The 11,155-nt window shown below is 35.4% G+C and overlaps 1 protein-coding gene across 1 annotated transcript in view; it reads right to left on the reverse strand.

Annotated features, from left to right (window-relative positions):
* Positions 1–7,679: 7,679 nt before the first annotated feature.
* The window catches only part of MRPS36 (mitochondrial ribosomal protein S36), a 9,328-nt gene continuing 5,852 nt past the window's right edge, over positions 7,680–11,155 (reverse strand). Inside the window, exon 4 of the mRNA XM_015829929.1 lies at positions 7,680–9,234. Coding sequence (XP_015685415.1) covers positions 9,217–9,234 — 18 coding nt within the window. The 3' untranslated portion in view covers positions 7,680–9,216. The remainder of the gene's footprint in view (positions 9,235–11,155) is intronic.

Below are 11,155 nucleotides of genomic sequence, written 5' to 3' on the forward strand. Positions count from 1 at the left end.
ATNATATTCAAAATAAGCATAGAATGGTGGAATATAAGTTAGGTTTTTAGATAAAAAATTCTTTTTTTATACATATATATATATTTCACCTACTTATGTAGAATAACATTTTGTGGAGTTAGGGATATTAATACAAGGTTACTTTTAGTTGAATAGTATCCTGGGATTAGGTTTGGGAAGTCCGGGTGGGGGGTGGGGGGGGTTTTCAATTGTGATGTATTTGTGATGTGTTTTTTTTTATGTTGAAAACAATAAAAAATTCTTTGAAAAAAAAAAGAGATTTCTCACTCCTAGGGTTTGGGTATCTATCTGTTTGATGTGGTATCAAGGCTGGTGTTAAAATCTGCTCAGTTTTTGGTGTTGGGTGACTACAATTTCCATTGAAGTCTTAGAGGTGTTAGGAAAGAGCTTGGGAGCTCATAGCCTCTGTGGCAACTATGGGCTTGTCCCATGTAATTTGTCATAACATACAAGCAGTTGGGCTTGTTTTGTCTGAATAGATATTATGATCTGGATACGGAAGGAAATTAAATCTGCCCTTTCTGGTCCAGATGATATGGCAGCTACTAAAAATCCTGCAGAGCAAACAAACGTTTTGGATAGTCTACTCTAGTTATGTATCGAAAAGGTTTCTGGTAGCCACCTGGTTTTTTTTCTCAATACAGATATCCCAGGAGAAACTGATGGTGATCCCCCACTTTCATGCAGTGAAGGGATTAGAGCAGGGATCCCCAACCCCCGGTCTGTGGACTGGCACCAGTCCACAGCATGCCAGCAAGCAGGCTGCACAAACAAGCAAAGCTCCATCATCAGGATGCAGGCAGTATTAAAACCACACCCTTTGGTCTGTGAAAAAACCTTTCTCCGTGGCACCAGTCCCTGGTGCCCAATTGGTTGGGGACCTCTGGATTAGAGGGTTGCATATGCTTCTTTTTTTGGTCAGTGTTGCTGCATTTTAGAATTGCCCCCCCCCCCCTAGAAATTAGATCAACCCTATATTGTTGGCTTTCCAGAAGCAATTAAAACAGATTCTCTCAGAATTTTGTGACAGGAGTTGACACCAAGAATTTTAAATTTATGTCAGGATTGGTTTATTGTTTTATTTTCTCTGCTTTATTGGGGATGTTTTATGATATAGTTTTGATATATATTTTGAAGTGCTGAGAGTCTTTCCAATTATGACAGGGATAATTCTATTATATAAATAAATCTGAAATGGGATTCCCTCCTAACCACTGTCCCTTATTTCATCTTTCAGAAACTACCTAACAAAGCAGCATTTAATTAGGTATTTCAGATACTTACCATCTTTAGCTTCTGATCTATGTCCAAGTTTTATCTAGAATACAGAATATTTCTTTTTAATATATGTAGGTCAGAAACTGTAATAGTTCAGTAACAGCTTTAACAAATAGCTATATCCTATGCATATAAATATACATGTACTTATACATATACACAAAAACTATACATAGCTACTATTATATATTTTATTACTTCCAATACTTCAAGTGGTTTGGTGCTTATCTTTTGTAGAATTACATAGTTTGCTAAACCTAATTAGATGTTACAATAAACCAGGAATCTGTTTAGAAAGGCATGATGTAAAAAAACCTATGGACCTATATATGGAGATTAACTGTGTTCTACTTCACAAATACCATTAACAACCAAGAAAGTCTATACATGGTTTACACTTATGCATAGTGAAAGTCATGATTCATATGCCAAATTTAAATTTAAATTCAGGGATCCAAAGAGTCTTAGTTAATAATATTTATCTACCATCCCTATGGTCCAATTCTTAATTTAAAAGTAATTATGGCAAACTGAAAAACTACTTTGAAGACTAAAACTTCCCTACTGCTTATGTAATAATTGGAGGAGACTTTAATGCCAGAATGGGATCCAGTGATAAGACACTGTCTACTAGTTATCGTCAATGCACCAGTAAAGAGACTTCATTGCTGCAGTATCAATTCAAAGACAATATATCTATATCTATCTTTATTGGCTAATGGCTACCTCAATAAACTTACTGTCCTAATTTTAATATCGTAAAAGAGTTAATGTTGAATGACTGTCTAGCAGAGTATAGATACTGGGAGACAGGAGTGAGTAATACAGATTATATAAGTCTCAAATAACATGATTGCTTTGTTAATTTCATTCCAGATGGGAATCGGCAGGCTAAAAAAAATTAACAGAAGATTAATGTCTTAAATTTAATTATTAAGAACTGTTGATAGTTTCAAGACTGCATTTTAGGGAAAAAAAACCTTTCCTCATTACTTCATTATTATAGCACATTTAAGATAAAATATAAATAAAATAAATTATTTGAGAAAAACTCGTTTTCAGGTAAATAAGATGAATTCTTATGTTTTGATATACAAGAAACAGGCTATTTTTGTAGTGATTTTTTTTACTTTAATTAAATTATTTTTCCAATTTATGTTGTTTGCATAGGAATCCGTTATCTTCTGCAGAGAATATTAGTTTTTTCCAAATATATTCGTTTTATGTACATAAATAAGGTATTGGTCAGACTTGCTGTATCTAAATACTGCTTTCTTTGAACTGGTGTAGCCTAGAACACACTAAATACTTTTTTATCTGAAAATTACAGCAGAAAATCAGTGGTAGTGGGAAAATAATTTCAGGAAACACTGCCTGATATTGTCAATGATTTCTCTCAATTTTTTTGGTAAGCTCTCAAGGAAAACTACAGTTCTTCAGAAACAATTTGAAAATCACATATCTAAAGTTTCATTCTATTTTATACATATTTACTGTAATATTACAATTACTAAGAAGTGAACAAAATTGGCTCAATTAAGATACCATTTCAAGCTATGATTTAGAAAACGTCATATACAAGTAAGCCAACATTTTTAGTTATGCTTTCTCAAACCGATATTTTCATGCAGTTCTAATGTGTAGATTTATCCATCCTCCATCCATCCATTGAACCATCATGGTCATCAGTTGGCCTGATTTACACATAGCGATAAGCCTCCTTATTAACTGATGTCCATAATGCTAAATTCATATTGTTTATGATGCCAACATTACCAACATGATATCCATAAGAAGTACATTTGAAAATCAGGAGTATTGAAAAACAACTTCAGAATATAGTTAAATGATAGTTTAGATCTAAAAATATTGCTGCATTTTAAATTATGGTTAGAACAAAGGATGATCTGAGGAGATATAAAATACAGCCAAAATAAGACTTACTTTTTTAATAGCAACAATTTGATTTGTGTTCTTGTCTCTTGCTTTATAAACAGTAGCAAACTAAAAAGAGAGAAAATACCCTGAATGTTAAAAATTTCAATTTTCCAAAGTTAAACCAACATCATTACCCAGTTTTATTTACTTGGAACACAAAGAGAGGAAACTGTTCCTCAGATCCTGAAAACACAATTTTAAAGTATAAATAAGTATAAGTTATTTATACTTTGGAAGTATAAATTGTAATTGAGTAATTTCTGAAAAACAATAGCAGTAGCACTTAGACTTATATATTGCTCTACAATACTCTTCAGTGGTTTACAACGTCAAATATTGCCTCCAACAATCTGGCTCTTCATTTGCCAACCTAGGAAGGATGGAAAGCTGAATCAACCTTGAGCTGGTCAGGATTGAACTCCTGGCAATGGGCAGTTAGCCTGCAATACTGCATTTTAACCACTGCACCACCATGGCTCTTGAAGAACTGTTCTTCGCTCCATGTCTAGGAAATATGTAGTAAGATTATGCAAAACATTCAATAAAATGCAGCATACAAGCAAAACATTCATCCTAGAACATGAAAGCAAGGTGTTCTTCAGAAAGCTTGACATGTCAGTTTATGTGATTTATGCACCAGCAACACTTTTACTGGCAGTTGCAAAGAAGCAATGGTGCATAAATATGCATGCAGATGATATGGCTAAGGTTGTAAGAGATGGGGCTTTTTTAGCATCATTGTATTTTGTGAAATATTGTTTTCAAATGCTTTGCATAGTTTTAATGTTTAGCCTTCCTATTGTTCCATGACATAATTGATAAAAATATAATACAGGCAATAAAAATAAATAAATTTTAAAATAAACCTTTTAATAAAATCTAATACATTTCTATTCTTTAAACTAATCAATATCAGTATCTAAGGGAAATTACAGGCTTTCAAATGTACTTCTGAAGAAAGCAAACTTAGAAACTGCATTTGCGTTACATGCTTATTGACTGAGATAATTCAGTTTTCTCTGGTAGGGTCCAAAACAGTTACAACTTACTATGTTACACCAATATCCATCCAAAGCATGCTTTCTCACAATTAAAAATCAGAGATTAATGCAATTTGATTCCAAATTAGGGATGAATAGGATTACGTAAACTTTGAAGCCAGAAATGCCATGTATTTCTTTCCTTGAAAAAAACGTGGCCTAGAATAAAAGAAAATGCTGAGGGGAAAAAAGTGTCTAATTAGGGGAGATAAGATGCCTCTTTTGCAGGCCCTGTGGCATTAAAAAAAAGAATTTGCACAAACATTCTGAGGAGGACGAGATGACAAAGGCAAAAACCATTTTTTTCGCGTGTTGGTTTTGCTCCTTTATATTAAAAATAAAGCACAAAAGCGATGTGAGGCTGCAACTACGGTATGTTGGCATGACGCACACCGTTCACCGAGTTCACGTTTTCCGCCAAATATAATGTACTCCTAATTCAGACAGCCACGCTTTCACTTAGCCACTCTACCTCGCAAGGCTGTTGGGAACACAGAAAGAAAAAAGATCTTCCTAGATTCCCTTCTAAAAATAGGCAAGATGTAGATCAGAATAACCTCAAGAAAAAAGAATATTTTCGGGCTACTCCCCTCTATATAAAAAAATAATTATTATTATAGTTACAGACCAGAATTACAGATAAAAGCACATTAAAAGGCAGATGAGGCCGCTATTCCTTACCTGCCCCTCACCCAGAAAGTCCAATTTTTCGTAGCGTTTGGCTCGCGCTCGCGCATCCATGGCGACCCGGGGCCAGGGAAGACTGGAAAAGCGATTTAAAACCCCCCGTAGCTGAAAACGATCTTTAAAACTCCAAAACCTCAAACTGCAATTCCTCTCCGCCGCTTCCGGCTTCCGGTGCGGCACTCTATGCTTGCGCATGCGCCGCACGTTGACCAAAAGACGCTTCTGCAGGCCGGGTAACGGCGTCCAACGCGAAGAGGAAGAACGCGCAACACCCATTGCTGGGACTCCGCTGTCAAGGGAACGGGCGCGAAAATTGGATAACGCGCTTAGCTTGACTGAACAGCAGCGGCGGCGGCAGTGTTCCCTTCCACAACTTGGCATTGGAAGGAGGTGCATACTTCCTATGAGTGAAAACGTGATACAGCAATTTTCAGTTTTTAAATAACGTAATCTGCCACGTTTTGTCCTTAAATGCTTTGCGCCCGGCTTGTAATACGTTTTAACCATTGCGTTACCGTTGTAAGTGGTCATGGTACACTGAACATTTTGAGGTGGGGTGGAAAGAGAAGCAGCACTTTATAAATCTCTTAAATAAAACTGTTCTGTTTATGCCAGTAAGGTGACCTGAAGCATGCAACAATTAGTTTGGTTAAGTGGCCAACTATGGAATTGAGGAAACACCCCACTGACGATTAAATCTATTTGCTAATTGGTATGTATACATAGCTCTAGAATCATAATTAAAACACAAATCACATTATGTCGGAGAAGATAACTATGACCAATTTATCTTATCCCTGTCATGTCTACTATTCAGATAGTATCTGTTGGGGAGACTAAATTCCCTGCCAATACTTTTGATGGTTATATCGGTGTTTTTTATTCAGAGGAAAGGTTGTAACTGATCTGGTTTCCAGCTAGTTTACACATAAGCTGCGGTGTATTAAAATCTTGCCAGATTCAAATCATTCTTCAATTACAGTCTGAAATCTTCGTCTATGAGTAGAGTTTGTAGGCAGTAAATTGTTTTGATGAAATATATTTAAAAGTTGATTTGCTTTCTCTTCCTTAAATTTCACCTCCAATTTGCTGCAGTTTGACTGGCCAAACCTTGAATAAAACAGTACTGTAAATGGACCTAATGGTGATCTTTCTGAGATTTAATAGCATAATGATCAGACATCCTCTTAGCTCTTTTCCAGTTGTGGGGCTGATTATTGAACACTACCAATATAGGTAGCCCTCGACTTGTCATCATTCATTTAACAATGATTCAAAGTTATGACAGCACTGAAAAAAGTAAATTACAACCTATCCTTGAAGTTACGAATGTTACTTCAACCCCAATGGTCAGGTGTTCATGATTTGAGTCATTGACAACTGACTCACTGATAACACTTGCAGCATCCTGTGGTCATGTGATCTGTTTGCAATCGTTCTAGCCAGTATCTGAGAAGCACTCAATGGGGAAAGTTGTATTTACTTAATGGCAGTGGTGATTCACTTAATGACTATGGTCATAAAGGTCATAAAATCAGGTGCAGTCACATAATGCCTGATTTAATTACTGTGTAGCTTAATGACAAATTTTCTGGTTCCAATTGTGCTTGTAAGTTGAGTACCTGTAGCAGATGCAACTAGGTCAGACATGTCAAACTCGCGACATATTGGAACTTTTCCCCATTGCTGGCAATGGGGTGGGCGTGGTTTCATGATGTGTCCGGCCCATAGGCGGGCAGTTTAACATCCCTGAACTAGGTGTTTTTCACTAGGCATGTCTTGTAATTCCACTAAGGAATATCCACATTCCCTGGCAATATCCATTGTTCGTACAGCTTTTGCCATTTCAAAAACAGAAGTTGCTTTGCATTCATTTTTTTGTAAGTTTGCTTGTATGTTTGGGATTACTGTCTGGCTGCATGACTTGCTTACACTTCAGCTGATGGCCAAATGGCTCAGTAGTCTCCTGCAAAATTCTGATACACACATACATATCAGATGATGGCAAGTCTAGGTCACTCACAAACCATGACATTACTACCTGTGTGCTTCAGAGATAGAATGTTTTTGTTGTGAAATGCACTGTTTAATTTCTTCCAGATACAATAATGTCCATATAGCCTGAAAAATTTGACTTTTGACTCGTCATTTATTGAACATTCCTCCAGAAGTCTGGAGAATCTTCTGCAAAGTATGGCTATATCTGTGCTTAAGAGATTTAGAAATGTTTTGTACTTTTTTTATATTGACAGACATTTCTGTAAGAATTTTTACAGAGATTGCATACTTTTAAAACCTAAGTGATGAGAACCTCATTGTCTAATGAAAGTAGTATTTGTCAGATTTGCATCTTGCAGGGCCTCATTGTTAAGTTTTAGAACAACTGTCCTTTGTTCTCCTTTAACAATCCCATACATTAAAAAGAAATTAGTGATTTATTTTTTCATTAGCAGCATATTATATGTTGGGAGACTTTATGAAATGAAATGAATGACAAATATTAGTGTTATTTACATAGGTTCCTTTTATATTTCTCTAGGACCCACAGAAATGTTTAGTGTTTGCAAAAATTCAGAAAATCTAAAAAAGGGCAAATACTTTTTCCATAGAAGTGTAAGTAATGGGAAAAGCTAATCAAAGCACACATATGTTTCAGAAAAGGCAGGCAGCACTGAAATGTACATTCTGTTAAGGAGGTGCATTCAAGACTGCAGATCCATATTGTGTTTTTTATTAGCCAACTCTCCAGAGGGATTTGCTATATTTGTATTATTTGTTGTACACCCGTCTATAATTGGCAATTAGAATTTGTTTGGGTTTTGTGCAAATGCTAATATATAACAAATCTTAAAATACATATGAAGAATATATCAAACAATAATAGAAATGCAAACAATACATTCAGTATCATACACAAAAGTATTTTTACAATAATAAAAGGTGAATAGCTTAATCCTTTACCTACTGATTTAGTAAAATCTTGCATACACATTTGCATTATAAACCTGAATCCTTTCCCTACTTAAACAGAACAGATGAAAATTCTTCTCAAGTTTGTGTAATCAAAAACAGTTGTTTCAAATAACATTTCTCTACTAATTGTGTAGTTCCTCTTTCCTGTCATAAAAACATACATGTTATAGCAGGTACATGTTAAAAATGAACTCAAGTATTGATCACACGATCTATGAATATATCCATTTGCAGTTTCAGTGCTGCTCCATAGAAATAAATTTTGTATGTGCTTCAATATAATTCAATATGATGTGTATTATAATCATGTACTAAGTATTAAATACTATAAATTATACTTCATATCATTCTTGATTTATAAATTAGTAGTGCACAAATCAGTGCTCAATCAGCACAAGTTCTTCTAGCTCCTTGATTCAGGAACTCAAACAACCCAATCATGGAGATGTTTTGATGTGCAAGTGATGAGCTCCCTACAAGAAACAGGCATTTTGATGGAGCAAAGTAAATGTACACAAGAGAATCTTACACACTGCAATTCATGGAAATTTCTAGAACTCATCTGAGTCCATCTGAGAATATTGGTATTAGCTTTGATTGACAAGAAAATATTACTAATATTTAATTTCTTATTACAATGTAGTCACTAGGATTATTTAAAGACAGACACATGAAAATAAATTCCTGCCTATTCTGAATCAAATTTAACAACTGTGCAAGTTGAGGTAGTATAGCACTCAGGGAAGAGCTGGATTATTTCTTTTTCTGAAGGAATATTGTGCATATTTGTAGATTACATTGTACAATGAGTTCACTAACAAAATTTGTCAAATTTTGATATGGCTAACTTAAGTTTATTTCTCAGAGTTCTTTGGAAGAACATATTATTTGCTAGAAGGATCCTGCATTGTTCAAACTTTGAAAACAACATGATTGTCTTCAGGCTATTATTGTCATTTTATTAGTAGCTATTTTTAATTCTTAGTGTATCAACAGCAACTATAAGAGATAAGGAAACTATAGTGAATAGAATGAAAAAATAAATTTCATCAGGCAATTAAAGTCGATGCTTCTGGTTACCTGAAACAGAATTATCTCTGAATGAGACATAACCACTTTCTAAAGCGATTACCTTTTAGTCTCTCACAAAAGCATTTTGGAAAAAAACCTTTCCTTTGACCTCCTTTAATATCCAGAGAGAGAGAGAAAGTGAAGAAGGACTTTATTGTAAGTACAACGGTTTGTTATTCAGCAGTTACAAACTGCACAATGCTCCACCTTATTCTGGGCCTCCACGCTGTAAAATAAAATATTATCTTTTAGCAGAAACAAAAATTAATTTTTGCAACATTGCTGATTAGAATATTATGTACTCATTTACTGCTGTTCCTATAGGAACTCAGGTTGATATACTGTATGTAATGCCCCCTCCTCCTATTTGACACAACAACAATCTTGTGAGGTGGGCTGAACTAAAAGAACTGGCACAAAGTCATCCAGTGAGCTATAGCTGAGGGGACTAGAACCTGTTTTCTTCATTCCTATCCCAATACCTCAATTATTACGATAGCAGTTTCTACTGCTATCAAACATAGTGACAGACATTCTCTCTTCCACTCCCACGTGACTGTTTCAGCTCCTTCACCCAATAGCATGTTCTATTTATTCTTTTAGGCACAAGCCAAATGACCTCCGAGTGCCAACTGGAAAACTGTAACAAACCCTTTCCCAAATGCTGCCCTCTTAGTTAAATTTTAGGAAAGAAATTAAATACGCAACTGAGTGATTTTGGAAGAACAAAAATGTAAAATTAAAGAATGATAAAATACAGTAGGACACAGAACGTGAGAATTAGAAATCAGAAGCTTTCTAATTCCATTTAGAAATCACCTGAAATTTCTTAATTTCAGAAGATTTCTAAATAATTAAAAAATAACATTTGGAGTAATTTCAAGCCATTGCAATGTTGTAAAAATGTTTTTGCAATGCTGATCTTGCAATATTTTTTCTACACTTGATTTCCTCCAGTTTTTCTACTAACCACCTCCTGAGTGTCTGAAATAGCATAAATAAAGATTAGTTATTCAGTAAGGAGGGGAGAGCAATTGAGATTTTAGCAAATCTGATTCAGGATTATAACTGTTTCATTTATCACAATCCATACCCTGGGACAAGGTCTGGTGTTCTGAATGTTTTAAAACAAGGATAACCAATCATATTGCTTATCACAAGCCGACAGAGGTATCCAGCTCCAATATTTCAGACTCAGACTGCTTCAGTCAGATATTCCAGCCTCCCACCAGCTCGACAATATGCCAAGCTATATTGGAGGGTACCAGGTTATTTAAATCAGTTGTGTCAAATTCAAGATTATATGTTTTAAAACTACCGAATATTGTTTGTCTTGCTTATTTTTGTAGGGGATCTTTGGGAGAAAGTGACTAAATTCCCACCTAGATGCATTCTTCAAAAGACAGGACTGAGAAAATTTTCCTCTGTACTATACATTTATACTATGAGGTTCCTGAATCATATCAACAGCAAACTATTGGTAAAACTATTCAGAATTTGGAAAGAACAATCACCAATAGGTGAATGATATAAAGTAATGAAAAGGATGGAGTGTTGTTGATCATGATAAGTAGAACTGACTTAAGAGAGGAGTATTCATCTTGTACTTTATGGAATTACACTCATGCTTGTAGAATAGATTTATAAATTGGACTCCCCTGGATTTGTATTGTTGTTGGGTTTCTTAACAGCATTTTAGGCAATCAATGCAAGCTGCTGCTTTATTTAGGAAGAATAAACTCTCTCCATAGTTATCCATGGGAGCTGATAGGATTAGGGTTTCATGCAATGCAGCCATCTGAACTTGTTTGATAACTGAGATAGCACAGAATTTCCCATAAGCTAGTTAGACAAACAATTAAGATGCAAGTGAAATAGTTGGCTATATAACTGCAATCAATTTATTTAGTAGTTTTCATACTAAAGCTTCATACCAAAGTTTAATTATGAAGTACCGTATATACTCGAGTATAAGTCGACCCGAGTATAAGCCGAGGGACCGATTTTCCCACAGAGAACTGGGAAAAATTGGTGACCCGCGCATAAGCCGAGGGGGCATTTTGGCTGTTCCTCCCTGGCCGCCTCGGCCCCCCCGGCCCTGTCAGTGAGCGCCCGGCAGGGCGCAGCGTCGCCAGGCCTCCCCCCTT

This window comes from Protobothrops mucrosquamatus, unplaced genomic scaffold, assembly GCF_001527695.2.
Source record: "Protobothrops mucrosquamatus isolate PMUCROS unplaced genomic scaffold, P.Mucros_1.0 scaffold_239, whole genome shotgun sequence".
NCBI lineage: Eukaryota > Metazoa > Chordata > Lepidosauria > Squamata > Viperidae > Protobothrops > Protobothrops mucrosquamatus.